Source organism: Panthera leo, chromosome C1 (genome assembly GCF_018350215.1).
Source record: "Panthera leo isolate Ple1 chromosome C1, P.leo_Ple1_pat1.1, whole genome shotgun sequence".
Taxonomy (NCBI): Eukaryota; Metazoa; Chordata; class Mammalia; order Carnivora; family Felidae; genus Panthera; species Panthera leo.
Genome location: NC_056686.1, coordinates 116,201,887 through 116,221,322, shown reverse-complemented (window position 1 = coordinate 116,221,322; position 19,436 = coordinate 116,201,887). Strand labels below are relative to the sequence as shown.

Here is a 19,436-nt window from a genome sequence, read left to right as displayed (position 1 = left end):
TAAGCTTGAGGTCCAGCCTTGATCATTTGCTGGTGTTGTCTCCCTTCCTAGGAGGGGAATTTGGTGAGTAAAATGAAACTGAAGACTTTTAAAGTGGAGCCCCAAGACAGAGTGCAGTATTTCTATAAGACTGAGGAACGGAAGCTCTAATCATCGAGACTATAGAAAATTCCTCTGCAAGAACGTCATCTTCACCACCTGCTAAGCAGAGGAGCCAGGCTAGGGGCAGGAATCCCTGCAGAGGCCAATGGCAATAAATAGCAGACACCGAGAACTGTAAAGTACTATCCAACCTCACTCCAAGAAAGGAAATAACACTTCACAGCTAAAGAACATTTTTTATTAAATTCAATCTTAACATACTATCTCAATATGGAGTCTTGAGTATCTTTTGTCAAGAAAAATTTCTCTGCAAGAAGACCTGACTCATGACCAGAGTATCAGATCCATCTGTGACTCCAGGCATCGCTAGCGTTCAAGAGAATAACCAGAGCCTGGATATTGTTCCCAAGGTAGAAGCTGCTGGGCCACAGCTGTACAATCCATGTCGTGTTGTATGTTGTGATACGCTAGACGCGTGGGCTTCTGCTTCAGACAATCCTGGCAGGAATGTATGACTGACATTCTACTTTTCTTTCCAGAAAGGAGATACGCTTGTTTAACACGAGGCCTGGAGTTACCAGAGGGACATGGGAGTATTCACAAGGAGCCCAGAAAGACATTCTAAATACTAAGGAGAACCTAAGGTTTGGCCGCTCCTCGGGCCATGAAGGAAGCAGACACACATCTACTAGAGAGTTCTGTGCTGAGGGCCTGTGTGCAGCTCCCGGGGAAGGAGAGCCTTTGTCGGCCACACTCATCCTGCCCAGGAGAACTCGGACCCCCAGCACTACTCTACACGCGCACAGAGGGAGTGGGAGACTCAAAAGCCAAGTGTGGCTGGGGAGTGAGACACCAGGGTGGTTCCTAAGAGCGATCTGAATACATTCCTTCCATCTACCGCTGCTTTCATGGCTGATGCTAGCAAGCCAAGTGACTCGACACGTACAGACACGCAGTAACGGAAGCGAGGGTAGCTGGGCAAAGCGGGGCTTACGCTGGCAGGAAGAGAGGAGCAGGCTGCAAATGTTAGAACAGAGGGTTAAAGGGGACAGCTGTTAACGGATTTGCTTATTACCACTCGAAAGAGAACTCCACATTAAAATAATCCCCAGGTACTGCTCTTAAATTATATCAGAGGGAGTCCTTATCGACAGGAAAATGGGTCATAGCCCAGATTTATCTCAATTTGAGATGCTTGAGGAAAGGCAGAGAAACCACATTTTAATCATTAATGCTTAATAATACAAAATTTAAATCACCTGGCAAGGAGACAAAAGTACACTTGAATACTCCATTTTGTGAGCTTACTCAACGAACATCAAGACTACTCACGGTATCTTACAGCCACACAGATGTGGTTTTCTCCTGAAGTACTGAAAATATTATAAATCTTTCAACTGTAGAGTGAGCTGATTGAACAAAACTGACACAACAGAGAGTATAAAATATACTTCTTACGCTGGGACTGTGAAACCACTTTGGCGCGACTGCGGCCTCGATTATCAGGTGTGGTGGCGACACTGGTGGCACTCCCGGAGCTCTGCCGTCTCGTGCGGATCCGACCTGGAGGATGTGCAGCAAAAACGGGGTTTCCATAATGTTTTTCTATTCAAGAACGCAACACACACCACGAACAAGAGGCACCGACGGGGCCACCTACAGGGGGCACGGGTCTTCCTCACGAGCAGTCCTCACCCATTGCCTTGTGTGCACGCCCGTGTATTTGACCGGCACCCACAAGTTCTACAGATATGTTAGTTACTCCTGAGAGTAAGTCATGAACCCGGAAGGTGCTTCTGTTTTTGTTATTCTAGCATATTATATTTTCAGATGAGATGACAGTTATTTGAGGATCTTTCCCCCAATTTTTTACACATGACATTTTCTAGTTTATCATCTACAAACCTGTCAAATTTCCAAAAGCAGAAAATATGAGCAGTCATCATAAGAAAAATACTACAGAAAAAGAATAAATGCAAACACACACACACACCAAAAAACCCTTAAAACTCAGCAAGCAACAAAAGCTACAGTACCCTGGAGAATAAATAGGTTTTGACAGGTAGCAATAAACTTCTATTTTAAAGCATGTATGCCAACAAGTTTCTAGGCTGCAAAAGATGAAGAAGGCAGAATCAATATTAGGAGTACCTAGAGAAACAACCACCTAAAAATAACGCAATGTCATAGGCAGTTATGAAAAAAATTTGCTATTGTAAGTAAAGCAATCTGTTAATTCCCACTATTAAACCATGAAACCATAAAAACAAAAATGAATTCAGAAATGCAAAATCATTGATGATCAGACTAGTATGATTAGAGATTAAACTTTTTGAAATTCAGGGTTTCTTTGGTTTCAGAGGAGACAGAAAATGTCTCTCCTGGTGTAATTCAATCAGAACGGCAGTCTGACTATTAAAATATGGAGAACAGAGGGTTGCTGGAGGGACTGTGGGAGAGAGTATGGGCTCCATGGGTAAGGGGCATTAAGGAAACTACTACTGAAATCATCGTTGCACTATATGCTTGTATGTAAATTAAAAGAAATAATAAAATAAACATAAATAAAAAAAAAGAACAGCAGTCTGATACGGAAAACATAAACCAATGGAACTCACGTTGGCATCTTACATTGTTCAAAACCACTTCTACCTCATCATCGGAGAAAGCTTGCAGAACAGTAATCCAGAAAAACAAACCCTAAGGCTTGAACAAGGTTCAAGAAGGGAGGGGAGGAGCAATAAAAGTACTACATTAAGAAAAAAAAATTGAAACTAGAAGGAATCCATGGCTTTTAACAGCAGTTTAAGTAAAAACACACAAATTCTAGAAACTGTACTAACAGCTATTAGATGGTATTATATTAAGAGCTGTATGTATGTGAACTCGGAATCCTCATAAGAACATATCATTATTCCCATTTTACAGATGAGGAAACCGAGAAATGGGGATCAATTAATTTGCCTAAGGTCACACCACTAGTTTGGCTACCTATGCCTGCCTGGCCAACTGGCTGGCCAACCTGAGTGAGGAAGTAACCACACTGAATCAAGGTGGTCACCAAGGCAAAGTCAACATGAAAACCAACTGAATCTCACTTCCTATTTCAAATTTACTACAAAATATTTAGGTCACAAAAACATATTTTAAGTGAACATCCATACCCATTCAGCTTAAAACACAGAAATCTTTGCTAGTGTCCGTGTACCCCCTACCTTCTTCCAACATTTGGTAACCTGATCCTAAACCTAGCATTCATCATCCTCTAGCATTTCTTTAAACTTTTAATACATTTAGTTGCATAACCAAGCAACAGATGGCATCATTTTATATATTAAAATGCTTTTAATTATATCATAAGGTATGTATGTTTCTAAAACTTACTGTTTCGCTTAACATTTTATTTGTGAGGTCACTTATGGAATTGATTCTTCTGTAGGAGGTACAGGAAAGATCCACTTTTTTTTTCCATATTACTAACCAGTGTCCAAATGAACTTTCTTACCCCCTTTCTTACTGACCTACAAAGCTGTCTTTGTCATTTGCCAAGTACTTAAAATACACGTGTGGACTTGTTTCTCAATTCTCTAGTCTGTCCCGTTGATGTGCGTGTCTAAACCAGTAAACATCACAATGTTAGTATTAGCTTTAAAAAAAAAAAAAAATCTTGCTAATTGGCAGAGAAAATCAACCCACTTTTTCCTAAGGCCCTTTGCTCTCTTCCAAGTGCTTATAAAGATACAGGTTAAAATGGCCTCTGTTGAAATCTTAACTGGCATTATGTGGAATGCAAGGTTAATTTGGGGAGTAAAGGAGACAGCTTTATGATACTGATATTTCTATGTTTTTTTTTCCTTTACTTATTTCACTTTAAAGTCTTCCTCAATTTTTACAGACTTATTCAAAGGTGCCTTATTTTGATGACACATAAATATGTTATTAAATTATATTTTCTAACTCCTTGACAAATATGAATTAATCTTTGTATTTTGATCTTAATTCTGGGAACCCTGCTAAACTTGTGTTAATTCTACTAACTTGTACATAGATCATTTGGGGTTATCTAAATAGAACACCATCTACAAATAAGACTTCAGTTTTTTTCCCTTAAAACTCTACCCCTTCATTTCTCTGCCTTTATCCTGCTGTCTTAGGACATGTAGTCCACGCCCACATGGGTAGGATTTGTTCCTTTAAGCCACATTAAAAAAAAAAAAACCTGGAATTTCACAAGAAGTATGGTATTTCAACATGCTAAGAAAACTCCTTTCTATTTAATTGCTAAGAATTTGCCAAAATGTTTGTAATTTTTTTTTTTTTTTGATGCTTTCCCTGCATCTTCTGAGATAAAAGGATTCTCCTAAATGTGCTGAGCTCCATCAGGAAGTTTCTAAGCTCTGAAACCTGAGCTAAACCCCCACACTCACGATGTACACACTCACATACACAAGATGTCTTGACTGTACCTTCTCTGGTTTATTACTAAAGGCTGCATTAAATGAGTGAAGAAGTATTCCCACTTTTTCTTCTCAGAATTTATGGAAGACTGTGATTCTCCAATGCCTCATACAATTTGCATTTCTTTATCCTGTCAAGTGAATGTTTAATTCCTATTTAACTTGTACTCTTATCTTTATTATTTCCTTCCTACTCTCCTTTGGGTTTATTCTATTCTTTTTCTAACAAATTGGAAAGAAACTCCTAAATCAGTCTCTCTTCGAATATAACCTTAAGGCTATGAATATTCCTCCAAGTACTGCTTTTGCTTCATTCCGTAAAGACTGATATAGTTCAACATAATATGTTGCTTTAAAAAAACACATTACTAGATCTTATTTGCTAATGCTTTGCTTTGGAAAAATAAGTTGGATCCATATTTCACATTCACACTTTACACTAAGAAAAACAGCAAATGAACCTGAGATTAAAATGTAAAACATGAAACCATAAAAGTTCTAAAAGAAAACATGGGAGAAATCCTTTGTGATTTGCAGTGGAAAAGTCCATTCTAGCTATGAAAGCCATTAGAATCAAAGATAGGTAAATCTGACTACTTATTTTGTAAAACCTCAACATGACAAGAAGAAAATGATGAGCAAGTTAAATTGGGAAAAATTATTTGCAATTCATATTACAAAGGGTTAATTTCTTTAACGTATAAAAAGTTGTAAGACGTCCACCAACCAGTAGTGTGCTGGTAAATGTGTAACAATTGGCTGTGGGAGAGGATTCCTCACTGATTTGTGTTTTCCAATTTCCCTGATGTCAATATTCCCAGGCCAAGTTCAGGCTACTGACATGAAATCAACCAGATTACAAAATGCCTGAAAATTTAACAATTAGCTGTCATGAACAAGTTCAAGACAGCTCCAGCACACCACTGGCACAACCCAATATAGAATGGACAAAGTCTAGGAACAGACAGTTAACAGGCAATAGAAATGGCTCTTAAGTGTATGAAATATTGTTCAGGCTCACTCATAAGAAAACAAAATTAAAATGACACTGAGAATGCCATTTATCGCCTATCAGACTGGCAAAAATCTAAGGATATGCTAATATTCTGGTGTGTAAAAATAGAGGCACTCTCCTTCATTGAGGAGTGGAAATTAATGTGGCCCCTACAGAAAACTACTTGGCAATATCTGTCACAATTACAAATGCATGTGCTTCCTAATCCAGTAATTCCACTTTTGGCAAATAATCCTATCAAATATGCTTGCAAACATGCAAAAGGATGTATATAAAAGTTTATTCATGGCAATGTTACTTGTAATAGCAAGTATTACTGGAGGTAACTCCAATGTCAGTCAATAGGTAACTGGCTATTAGGTAACTGGCAATAGGTAACTGGCAGAATGCAGTACAGTGGTAATCAAGAATGACGAGGTCCTCTCTAATATGTAAAGTCCTCTCTAATATGAAGATACATAAATGAAAATGCAGAATAGTAAATATGCTACCTTTCTTGTTTTAAAAGGAGAAAATACGATTTTTGTATTGCTTCTATATGCAAAGAAACTCAACAAAAATGAAACTACAAGTTGTAAGACTAGGGTTGAAGGGAAAGACGTGATAACTAGGCAAATGAAAGGATGGGAGGGAGACTTTTAACTGTGTACCTCTTGCTATTTTCTGGGTTTTGAACCACATAAATGTATTACCTATTAGAAATTTATATTTTTACATATCGCTCACTCCAAAGGAGAATTTGCAAATGTTTTCTTTATATATTTGTAGGCTATTTTTATTAGGCCCATAAAAACAGGATAATTACATCTTTGCCACTTACTCATTTTTTATTACATAGCAATCCACCTTTGTAAAGGTTTTGCTTTATTTTCTGTTATTAATAGATCAACAGCTTTCTTTTACGTATTTCTTATTCTTTGTCTTTTACTCTATCTGCAGCCTTGTATTTTAGATTTGTCCCTTTAATTATCACATAGCTGGATCTTTAAAAACAATCAAGTTGGGATGGCTGAGTGGCTCAGTCGGTTAAGCATCTGACTTCAGCTCATGTCATGATCTTGTGGTCCGTGAGTTCGAGCCCCGCGTCGGGCTCTGTGCTGACAGCTCAGAGCCTGGAGCCTGCTTCAGATTCTGTGTCTCCCTCTCTGTCTGCCCCTCCCCTGATCATGCTCTGTCTCTCTCTCTTAAAAATAAATAAACATTAAAAAAAATTTTTTTCAAGTGAATAAAATAAAAAAAATCCAGCCTGGGGTGCCTGGGTGGCTCAGTCAGTTAAGCGGCTGACTTTGGTTCAGGTCATGATCTCACAGTTTGTGCGTTTGAGCCCTGCATCAGGCTCTCTGCTGTCAGTGCTGAGCCCACTTCAGATCCTGTCCCCGTTTCTCTCTGCCCCTCCCCTGTCTGCACACACACTCTCTCTCAAAAATAAACATTTAAAACAACAACAACAACAACAACAACAACAACAACAACTGAGTCTAACAAACCTTCTATTTTAACTGGAAAGTTTAGCTGATCTGAGCTTATTTTTACTATTTTATATGCATGGTTACTTGTTTTGATTTTTCATTTTCCTTTAAGTCTGTTGTTTCCTTCTTTTGCCTTAATTAAAAAAAAATTTTTTTATGTTTATTTAGTTCTGAGAGAGACAGAGTACGAGCTGGGGGAGGGACAGAGAGAGAGGGAGACACAGAATCTGAAACAGGCTCAGCTCAGAGCCTGACACAGGGCTCGAACTCACAAGCTGTGAGATCACAACCTAAGCTGAAGTCAGACGCTCAACCGACTGAGCCACCCAGGCTCCCCATCTTTTGTCTTAATTTTTTAAGGATATGATTTACTATCTCCTAAGATAATGGTCTCATAGATTAAAATAACATTACTAAAAACACAACTTCAATTAAATCATACTTTTGGGGAGATGGGAGTTTTAAAAGCCGTCCCTTTTCAAATTAAACTTTTTACTTTGAGGCAATTGTAGCCTCACATGCAGCTATAAAATGGAATACAAAAAGAGCCCGTGTGCTCTCGGCCCAGTTTCCCGCCATGGTAGCATCTTGCAAAACTGCGGGGGACAATCAGAAGCAGGACATGGACAGTGACATGCTCCATCCATCTCACCCAGATGTTCCCAGTTTTATTTGTATGTAAACCCTGGCTTTCTTTTGTGGGTAGTCTCTTGGTCCCTCTGGCTGCTTCTATTACCTTCTTCCTCAAGCTGTGGTGTCACCATCTGCCTTGCTTGGGATTTGCTGGGTTATGTGAGTCTATGGTTTAGTGTCTTTCACCGATTCTGAAGAACTCTCAGCTACCACCTCTTCAGATGCCTCTGTCCCGTTCTCTGTTAAATGTCTTTACCGTCTTCCACGTGACTTGATGTCTCTGTCACATTTCACAACTCTCCCCTTCTGCACTGTGCTCTGGACAGCACTTCCTGTCTTGAGTTCAGGAGTTCTCCCTTCAGCTACATGGATTCTGCTGCTCAACTTATCCACTGAGTTGTTAGTTTTAACAGTTTACTATATTTTCATTTTCAGAAGACCCAACTGTTCTTCAAAACCTACTTGGTCATTCTTTATAGTCTACAGCTCCTTTTGCTTGTCTTTCCAGATTTTATTTCGTGAAATGAAAGGATTCCTTTTCTTGGAACCTTATAGGAATTCTTTAAGATCCAGATTGAAGTTGAATTCTTCCAAAGAGGATTAATGTTTGCTCCTGCTAGTGTCCTGTGGACACAAGCAATCCACAGCCACTTTAATATCATTTATCTATTTGGGTTTTTCGGATCACAAAGACCACAGTGTAAATTCTGATCAAAAAACTGTGTGAAGGTGTAATTTATGGTTGCAAATTATCAGGGAAGATTACTTTCCCCCCGTACCCAGTATAAAGGTTGAGTTAACTTCCTGGACACCAGTGATGATCAGGTCTTGGGTCTGTCCTTCACCTCCTGTCCTCCCATGTCCTGCATACCCATTGCAGGAAATGCCCCAAATCTCTGACATTCAGTCAAAGACCTCAGGGTACAAGCCAGCTTGGACCCTCACCTGCTAGGGTTTCTGTTTCTGCTTAGGTCTGGGGATTCACTGTTTTTATTCCATATCAGTGATGTGTCCTCAACAAGGAGGATCGTTCAGACTACTCAATTCTACATAATGCTAAAAAAAAATTTCTTATTTCTCTTAAACATTTAATTATTTCATATTACATAAAAGGTCCTTAAGTCTTGAAGGACTGAATATGTTTGTATTCTTGGGGCGCCTGTGTGGCTCAGTCAGTTGAGTGCCTGGCTTTGGCTCAGGTCAGTCTGTGGGTTCGAGCCCCGCATCGGGCTCTGTGCTGACAGCTCAGAGCTTGGAGCCTGCTTTGGATTCTGTATCTCCCTCTCTCTCTGCCCCTCTCCCTTTCGTACTCTGTTTCCCTCTCTCTCTCAAAAATATATAAACATTAAGAAAAAAAAATTTTTTTATGGGTAAGGGGCACTAAAGAATCTACTCCTGAAATCATTGTTGCACTATATACTAATTTGGATGTAAATTTAAAAAAATAAAAAATTAAATTAAAAAAAATTTTGTTTTAAGTATGTTTGTATTCTTTTTCTCTGCTGCTTCTCACTCATTATAGATGCACTTATAGCTTAAGAGCTCACACTTGGCAGGTTTTAATCTGTGGGAACCCCAAGGAACCAGATTTGAGGGTCTTCCTCTGTAGAAGTTCACTGCTCCTGTCAGGCGCCCTTGAGGGCTAGAAACGCAGACCACTTTACTTCATCAGACACCACAGATAATAAAAACTGAAGGTACAGCTTGCAGGAGAACAGAGCTCAGTTACAAATTGGGGGGCTGGTTTTTTTCCCCTACCTAAAGCAGAGTCAAGAGCTACCGTGTCAACCTGAAGATAAAGAGGTTTTGCTCCTAGCCCACCTTGTCATGGATTTATAGCACCTTGACAATGCTGCCTCGACATCAACCTTACCTGTCACCTGGGGGAACACAGCGGCTTGATTCCATCTGCCCCAGGGACTCACATGAGTCACTAAGACCTCAGGGCACCCTTAAAATCAATTTCAGGGAATTAAAAGGGCCTTTTTTGTGTTGTATTCAGATACAGATTTCTTTTGTAAAGAGAAGGCTGTCGGTTCGTTTGGTTCACTGTATTAATTGATGGTATTATAAAGATGATACAAAATACCCTTTGGTCTTTAAGAAAAACAAAGTCTATTCAATAAATGCAACGTAGAGTAAAACTATACTTCACTTCTACATTATGACCTGCTATTGACATTCATGTTCATTCATACTGTGTTATGACAGAGACAGAGAGTGAATAGACATGGAAGAAAAATAATGTAAAATAAACAGAAATAAGAGATAGAGGCACCCAGGTGCCTCAGTCAGTCCATCATCCGGCTCTTGATTTCAGCTCAGGTCATGAACCCAGGGTTGTGGGATCAAGCCCCGTGTTGGGCTCTGTGCTGAGCATGAAGCCTGGTTGAGATTCCCTCTCCCTCTCTCTCTCTCTCCCTCTCTCTGGCTCTTTCTCCTCTGTGTGTGTGTGTGTGTGTGTGTGTGTGTGTGTGTGTGTATGTGTCTGCCCCTCTCCCTCTCCTGCACTCTCTCTAAAATAAAATAATAAGAATAATAATTTTAAATAAAATGAAAAAGAAGAGTTTAATAGAGAACTGTCCAACAGAAAAAAAGTTCTGGAGCTGGACAACAAACAAACTCACCCACCCCAAGAAAAGCAGACCTAGAAGAAAACAAAGAATTGGAGGAGGACAGCCTTTGACTTTCATGGAATATGTGAAACAGAACAGCCATACTGAGTGGCTTTTTAATAAAGCTGCTGGAGAATTCCTTTCCATCACACTTCCATTCTTCCAGAAGAGCCCTCAAAATGGGAAACAAAACCTGTGCACCCGGTTTAACTTGCAGGCATGGTTTTCCTACATTTAGTCCAAGGCAATTAAACAATCATGAGCGGGGGGGGGGGGGGGGGTCGTCTGTGTGGCTTAGTCGGTTGGGACTCCGACTCCTGATTTCAGCTCAAGTCGTGATTTCACGGATTGTGAGATGGAGCCCCGTGTCTGTGTGCACTCTGAGCACAGAGCCTGCTTGGGATTCTCTCTCTCCCTCTCTCTCTCACCCTGCTTGCATGCGTGCACTTCACACACGCTCTTCCTCAAAGTAAACAAACATTTAAAAAAAAAAAAATCACCTATCAGACAGTCTCATGTCACTAGGGTTTCTGTCTCCCTTATGATAGTTGCAAAATTCCAGGCAATTCTCAATTTAGAGGTTATCCAGATTGAAAGGTCTTCTAGGTAAATCTCCATCATCACACAGGGGCATTCTGGCATATGTGTTCATTTTACAACTCACAGCTTCCAGGCATAATTAAACCGACCTCAACTTATTCATAAGTGGTATTTTTGATAAAATCAAAATTTGGGAAGTTGACCACTTCGAAATTCTCTTACCTACAAGCACTTCTCCCAAATTAACAACTCTCCTCATATTTTTTACCGATAAAACTAAAAGAATCTTAGCGCTCTTTTACTCCAATAGACAAACACATATTTTTTTCATTGTGTAAAAAAGCCAATCACTTGGAAGTCAGAGTTCTTGGGATAAATATATAAGCGATACCAAATGTTTGATTTCCCAATGAAACTGAACTAAAATTTAAAGTCCCTTTCCTAAAGAGCAAACAAGGCTACATCGCTTTTATTCCATAATCTTAAAATCACCGGTAGTTAAGCATGGCCTTGGACTTAATAACATAGGATCATCTATCCTCTGAAACGATCAAGAAGTCATCAGCTCCCACTCATTGGAGCCATTGAAGCCTGGTAACTTTTCATTTAAAGGTATGTGTTCTGGGGAAAAAAATATGAACAAGGCATTTCCTAAGTACAATAGCTAAAACAAAAAGGCCCCCCAAAACCCAAAAACAAACAACCACAAAAAACAGTAGTAGATGGGAATGTACTCATTTACCACAAGTGTAGCATCTCATCACAGACTCATCCCACGAGCACCAAAACCAATGACATGAATGCTTCTTTCTAAAATCCCCCAGATTATTCAAACGTGACAGGGAAATAAACTTTTGTCCAGAAGATGAGGTTCTGTGGGCTCTTCCCCAAAAATGTTTTCTGACTAGTTATAAACGTGAGAAAGGCTACTTGATGTGTATGATTAAAAAAAAAACTCCCAAGTAGATGTATTTTTCTCCATTCCCATACTAACAAAGTTGCCGGAATTCAAATGCATTATCTGAATTTTGAATTTAGAGCATCTAACTATTGATTCTAAGTCATAGCTTTGTCTCCTAATGATGAAAGCACTTGTCCCTTCTTGCTCTGGGAGCTAGACAGGAAAATAATTTCATAGGCTTATTAACAAACTTTAAAAAGGACCGCAATGATTCTAAAAGTTCAGATAGGAAACTCAGGCCCAGCGTGATATTTACTGCTGCCTTTTTCTAATATCTGTGTGCAGCTCTTTTGAGAACCACCACTAGGCCTCACTGCTCAAACAGCCAGGGCGTCTGTAGCGCTGGAGTCTACGGCCCACCAGCACTGTGTCCTTTCCGTCTCACGGGCACTCCAAGCCCGAGGCACTGATGTCCGGCTCTCAACAGCCTGCACAGCCCTGGGACACAGAGAGAAAGGCTCACCGGCTCCCCTCACTAAGCTTGTCTTCCGTCAGATTCGTCTACAACGAAGGGCCCCATCTCATTCTCCCACTTCTACCGGAAGGGGAACCAGAAGGAGACTCCTCGTTCTTGGTCTCCTGCACAATAACGGAGTAGGTAATCTTCTGACCTTGCTCTGCACTGGTAAAAAGAAAACTGATAAAAAGAAATAAAAGTGAAAAATTCCTAGCGCTGGGGAGAACAGCAGGCTGATTTCAAGTCTTATCACACAGGCATATAAAATTAGAGCATCTGGAAAAAAAATACAACCCCCTTGGAACATCTTCACTTTCCACTTCATCTACATTACAGAATTCCACTCTCCGCCTCTCTTCCACCTAGGCCGAGGAAATACGTACGATCATGTCGCTGGGAAGGAGAAATGTAAGATCACTCGCTATAGGCTAAAAAATGCAGTCACCGCCAGCCCTCTGTCGTCTGCTCTCACAAAGGAAGTCCTCACTGTGACATAGGCTTCTTGTCCACTTTCACCTGGGAAACTTTTCACCTCACACACTTGTCCAACCCAAAGAACCACCACTGACTGGGGCTTACTTCTGAAAATTCAGATTCTGTTGCCCCTTCCAAACTTGATCCGAATTTTCAGGGGGAAGGACCCAGGACTCTGTTTCTTAGTACGTTGCAGGTAATTTTTATGAGGTAAGTTTGAAGAACACTGACCTTGGGACTATGCCCATCTTTAAAAAAATTCCATTCCGAGTTTTTCCTTTATGAGTCCCTGAAGAAGTAGTGTATTGATTAAAAGTGCTCTGAGCTGCACACATAAGGATAAAAGCCAGCCCACTGCAGGCTAGCCTTTTGGAGCTGCTAAATAAGGTATGACAGTAAACTAGCAACTGCTAAGTGTTAAATCTCAGGCTGAGGGTTGGTGGGCCTAAGCCACTATCTTAAGCACATGAGGTTCCTCTAAATTTCAATGATTTGAGGCATTATCCTGCTCTCCGGGTAGAGGCTGCACAAAAGGGACGGTCTAGCCTAGCATGTGCTAATCCAAGAGCTATACAGGCCAAAATGGTTATGTCTTAAAGTCAAAAGACAATGCAAAATCAGGAGAAAACTTCCGGAGAAAGGCATAAAAAGAAACCAAAGGGGATCTGGATGTGTGTGTTTCGTTCACCATGCCAGAGCCCGTGTGGAGCGCAGAACGTGACACATTTAATACATGGAAGGCATTTAATACACGGTTGATGAGGGGAAGACTGAGGGTCAACGAATGAACAGGTATGTGTCAGTGATACAAATAAAAATGACATCACGTGACTCAGTAGCATCTATAGGAAAGAGAAAAGTTATTTTTTAAAAATTTCGATCAATTACCTGGTAGAAAACCTTTACCGGCCTTTTAACCTAAGTAAATGACACTGAATTTATTTTCAAAACAGGAGAGGCCCACAGAAGCACAAAGGTAAAGAGAGGAAGAAAGAGAAGGGAACGAAAGCTGCGAAGGGGGTGCTTCGGGAATACCAAGATCTGAGAGCAGTAGCCCCCGGGCACGGCAGCACCCAGCACCCGGACAAGGCTCCTCCCTGGGGCAGGCCGGGCGCTGGAAACCACGGACAGCACACAAGTGACAGATTCACCAGAACCACGACAGGACAAGGAGGGCGAGGAGAACTCAGGTAGGGGGAAGGCAGAGAAGCAGGGAGACAGAATGAAGAAGAGCGGAGGGAGCGTGCAATGCGTCATGCAGGGACCTCGGTGGGGGCGAGTGGGCACCAGGCAACACTCAGTGAGCACAGAGGACGGGTGAAGGCGAGACACACCCCAGTCACAGAAACAAACCGCTTACCCTCCGCTTTAGTGGAAGTACCGTCTTTAAGCAAATTAAAAAACAAGGGAGGGGATAACAGGGAACAGTTAGTAACATTAAAAAAAAAAAAAAATTAAAAAGCAGAATGTTATTAGCTACTAAAAAAGCAGAAGTACAATTTAAAATAAAATCAAAAAAGAAACAAGTTCAACAGCAAAGCAGATTCTGAAGCAAGTACGTGTGCCTCCGATTAAAATCGGCTTAGTAGAATGTTGCTTTTGCTTTTGGAAAACAAGCTAAAAAATGTCAACCCAGGGTAGCGCCTCAGTTGATACACTGTTGGGCTTTTGTTTTAGCCAACCCTCATCCTCTCAGAGTTTCTTTTTCTTAGAACCAAGTACCAGCAGAATAAGGGGGGGAAACCAAAAGCTAAAGTACTGAAGAGTCCCCCAAAGAACAGAGGCAGATAGGAAGCTGAGAGAAGCTAGCTCTAGCAATGACGCCTACCCAACTACACGGTGAGCGGCAGAAGCTGTACAGCAGGGTACCTGAGTCATGGCCTACGGACTCCATATCTTCCCTCATGTGTCTGGACTCTAGAAGTTCGGAAAAGGATCGTCAGCTTTAATGCTACACTTCCGCACGGATATAATGTGCCGACCTAAGTAGTCATCGTTAACAATTTCTCAGTAGGATTATGCTCAACTTCCCAGGTTTTTTGTTGTGTTGTGGTTTTGGACACGAAGCAAGTGGAGGCAGGGTTCTCGGAAATGCTGAGAGAGTGGGAATATTCCGGTCCTGTTACCTGAAGAGCTAATGCTGGGCTGAAAATGTATCCTCAGTTGCTTGTAAAAGGTCCATTTGTATCGTCAGACCAAAAGACCTGGGTGCTTTTGCTAGCACTGAGGGAAGTCTACATGGTCCATATTAAAATATCCAAGGTATGCACAAAAAAACAAAGACTACAGAGTCCTCTAAAAGACAGTTTTTACTCAAGTTCTCAAGCAGCGAAACAGATACTAACTACAGATACTCAAGGTGGATCAAATGTATTGAAACACGGGTACATATTTAAAAACGGAACTCAAATGAACAGAGCTACCCCACCCTGGGAGAGAGCTGTTCTGACGTCCCCCTTACTGGATGACTACGTACCAACCTAATGTCATAAACACTCCAATGTAATATTACAGTAGTGAAGCGATGGGCAGGGAGAGCACTTACTGGGCTTCTTTCCAATCAAAAGTACCCGTGTTTGAGGGGTTTGCCGAGAGAAAACAAGACCAACTTAACAAACATTCCAGAACACACTCCTTTCACGTTCTCACGTGCTTAGCACAATCCGTTTTTTTCACCTTACGGGGTAATCGCTTACAAAGGACTTTTATTAAATTATTTAATTTATCCCTCTCGTGTGTCTGAGCTGGGTGATGATCTCCACAACTAATTAGGTAGAGAAACCAGATGCAGAGACTGCATGGCCTGTTCAAGGTCAGCAAGCTAATAAACGGCAGCCCAGTAATCTCCCCTTGGCGCTCTAGCCTGGGACTCCGTGCTCGGAACACCTTGAGAACGTCAGTTTTGGAACAGACTTTGGAATCGGTTTGTGAACCAATTCAGTCTCAATGTTTCATGAAATTTTAATTGTACGTATTCAGTCTCCACCAGAGTCCCCAGGTTCTGGCTTGAACGACTTTGCTCTAACAAAAATAACATGAAGTCAACTATCAGCCCTACACACAGGTGTTCATTTGCTGAAAAAACTGAGAAACTGACCTACCATTCTGCCAGATATAAATTTAATAATGTTTCAAAAAGTCCTTTGGGCTATTGTTAAGAGTAGGTACAGTCTCCTCCTGGCACTCTTCTGAGGAATATGGTTACGCTGGCCAGTAAGTCCACCACATTTCTCTAGAGATGCCCCTTGCTCTCGCCCCCCAATCCTGCACCTCGGCCACTCCGGTCAGATTCCCGAACTGGGAAATACCGAATCACAGTGACTGTCTTCAGCGAATCCCTCAGGAAACCGTTCTGGCTCTGCCCCACCCACGTCATGAGGCAATGTGGGAGGTGACAAGGCACTGGCTGGGCTGCCATGAAGGGGAAAGTGAAGCTGAGGGGTGGCTCTGTGTGACGCACCACGTGAGCACCTAGGTACTTACTCGTCCAGAGAAAGGGAACACTCAACAAAGGGTGGCTGGTAACCAGCAGGAAATGCACAGAGTTACTTATACTCAAAACTCAGGCCTGCAACAGTGAGAATTTCCTCAATGATGGTGTTTTGTAATTTGCTAATAAGCAAATCTGAGCAGGGCTAAGTGTCATCTCAAACAGCAAAACCGGGGGAAAGGTGGTGGGGGTCTGGTTACCTAAGGATGCGTAGGACCCCGGAGGCAAGGCCGCTGCAGAGCTGAAAGGCGTAGCACCCGAGGCCGATGAGACCTTGGACTTGGCACTGGCTGCTGCGTTCACGTCAATATCGCTTCGAGACCGCTGGAGGGACCCGGTCGTTGATACGGATTTGGTGCTGACCGTAGAAGCTTGAGTGGTGAAGGAGGAAACAACAGTAAGGACCACACGAGAACTGTAAACATACATCGTCACAACTTGTTTGGCTTTTCCTATCAAATTTTAAGGAAGGCTGGAGTGCGTGCACACTGACCACAGTTTCTCCTGGTCACCGAAGACAGAATTCAGCCACCGCTGAAGAACCACAAGCACACACACACCCATTACATTTATTTTCTTGTGATCGACTATAAACCCCAAAGAAATGGACCCTATCTCTGGGTAATGTGAGAAGTGAGACCATGAAGAAGCGCCCACACGTGGACAGTTCCCGCACGCTGTGAACTAGCCGTGCACTCTCAGACACCCTCCCGCTCCCGGGGAACATTCCACTCTCCCACCTCAAACAGCCGCTATCCCGCTGCTGTTGCTCAAATCTTCACCCATTGTCCCCAGTCTCCTGTCAAGTGACCAGAGCAAAGCAGCAGCACTATTGGGGGAGGGATCCATATGCTGGAGGGAGGTGGGAGAGGAAAGGTCACAGGGCTCCACTTCCGCCTGCCCAAGGCATCCTCAGCGTGGGTTCCTCACAGCCCTCAGCCCCTGGGACAGCGGGGCACTACTCAGTCCAGCAGGAGCGCCGTGAGAGTGCCCTGTGCAAACCTGAGGGGCACCTGCAAGCAGGTCACCGGCTTCCAGCAACCAAGCAGCCTCTGGGAGCCGCACAGAAACAGGCCTCCCTGAGACCACCTTCTCCACGGCCGTCAGTCTTACCTCTAGAGGTGGTGCTCCCGGTAGGACTTCTTTTGGCAGAGAGTGGCCGACTGAAAAGTATACATGCATTTATTATTATCCAATGAGCACTCCATCTGCGTTCACACAAGTACAGTCTATGACAGGAGACTAGGAGGATGAAGGAATCATTGCAGACTTTTCAGGATTTCTCGGGTAACTGGGACCACAATCTTATCAATCCCCAATTTTGAACAAAGCTTTAGCATTACAGACTGGACTATCTTCCAGACATACAGAGAGAAGTCGTGGTTAGAGACAGAAGTCAGAAACACAGCGCGAGGACGGTAATACATTCACTCCCAAGTGCTGAACGCCCTCCCTTTCCAGACTTGTCTCCAAGTTAACATTCACATTCCCTTAGAAGACGCTTTCAAGAATTCACTTATTCGACTCCAAAACCGTATTCTGGGACTGCCATATAAATTTCACTAAACACGGCTATGGCACAGACCGAGGCGCCCTACTCCTTACCGTTCCCCACGGTATCTTACGTAGCAGAACCCGTCTGAAGTAAGGGGAGATTAGCACAGGCACGTATATGTAAAAACACAGCTGGCATTTGTGTTCTCATGTAGCAAACCTTTAAACCTAAAAGCTCACACTAACGAGAAGCACGGCTGAAGTGCTTACTTTAGACTCTCTTGAGAGCTTGAGGACGAGCGGTCGGACTGTGGCAGAGACACGATGCTGTCCGAGTTCTTCAGGTGGGACTGCAGGGCTTTCTGGTAGGAGGACTCCAAGGTGTGGTACAAATGCTCTGCTTCTCTGCTGAAGTGACTGTGGAAACCCCAGTAGCACCTAGGGAAGACACGCAGCGTGCCGCACGGTCAGGATCACGTGGGGCTTGCGCCCAGCTCTGCAGCCCACCACGTGACGCGGTCAAGGACTAGAATCCTCGGGTCGCTGCTACCAGGAGCGACACAGGACCAGGAAGGGAGAGTGAACAAAGGGGGCCGGGTATGGATCCTACCCGCACAACTTACTGGCTCTTCTGACACTGGACAAGTTACCTGACTTCTCTGAATCGAGTCTCATTTACAAAATGCAAACTAAAGGGCTGAACCTTAGAGAAGATGGAGCTTAAACACCCAAAACTAGACCCAGAACATGGAGGGCCCTCATCAGTGGCAGCTTTTCCACACGCCGCTCGACACTCATCGACTGGAGGTGTTTACAGTTGCCTTAGATGACGTATAACAGAGAGGCGCAGAGATGCCCGCAGCTACTTGAAATCTGTATTGCAGTGTGACTGAAGAACCAGAAAAAACCAAGGAGGGAGTATACGTGCCAGGATAAAAGCCGCTGAAGCGGGTGACTAACGAATCCATTCCTAATAGTTGTGAGCAACTATTAACGAGGGCCCTTATTTTGGCAAGAACTACCCAAGCTGAGATTATGGTAAGCGCTTCAGTGATTCAAGGAGGTCCTCCGAAGACCTCAGAAACCAGGAGAATGGAACGTGACCGAGGGAGCAGTCACGGAGCAACACAGACATGAGGAGGATGTATGAGTGCAACTAAATAGAACAGTAATGTTCCAGGTGAGGAATAACAGACTGCCTGTGTCAAGGAGAAGAGCCGGGCACTGTGAAGGCACAGAGAAAACTCCACGGGTGCAAAATTCACAGCACTCACCTACACACTGCCCGAGACACAGGAAGTCTCAGCATCTTGTGGGTCACAAGGACACAATTCTGCCCAGGGGAGCATGGAATGCACGGCCACAGCCACAGGACGGGAGCATTACCAGCCCTAATGGCAAAACTGCCTCAATCATGGGATGGTGAGTGTGCGTCCCCACTGCGTCCCATCACCCGCCTGCCCCTCACCACGCTCACACTTCCAGAGCAGCCACCTGACACCTGCAAAGATGCCCTCTCAGGGGAAGGGTCCCAGGGCCCATAATTTTTCATGGGAAATCAAAAGGTCCCTGGGGATTATGACCTGGCTTTTAACAGAGCCTAATGAGTAAGTCTGAGCATGCAAACAAGTGCTTTTCAGATTCATGTAATAATTTCTCATAAATTTAAAAAGGAGCATTTTATTGTGTGCCTCAGTCCTGTTTATACTCAAATAATATCGCTCAGTCT

The 19,436-nt window shown here is 42.8% G+C and overlaps 1 protein-coding gene across 14 annotated transcripts in view; it reads right to left on the bottom strand.

Annotated features, from left to right (window-relative positions):
• CLASP1 (cytoplasmic linker associated protein 1) overlaps positions 1 to 19,436 on the bottom strand; it is a 271,441-nt gene that overhangs the window by 85,187 nt on the left and 166,818 nt on the right. For 8 of the 14 annotated variants that reach the window (XM_042954165.1, XM_042954159.1, XM_042954160.1 and 5 more), the window contains 5 exons: positions 17,978 to 18,145; positions 17,327 to 17,376; positions 16,414 to 16,584; positions 14,593 to 14,640; positions 1,561 to 1,665 (listed from right to left, as the gene is read on the bottom strand). In XM_042954165.1, coding sequence (XP_042810099.1) covers positions 1,561 to 1,665; positions 14,593 to 14,640; positions 16,414 to 16,584; positions 17,327 to 17,376; positions 17,978 to 18,145 — 542 coding nt within the window. The remainder of the gene's footprint in view (positions 1 to 1,560; positions 1,666 to 14,592; positions 14,641 to 16,413; positions 16,585 to 17,326; positions 17,377 to 17,977; positions 18,146 to 19,436) is intronic. The other 6 variants (XM_042954172.1, XM_042954167.1, XM_042954163.1 and 3 more) reach the window with 1 other exon arrangement.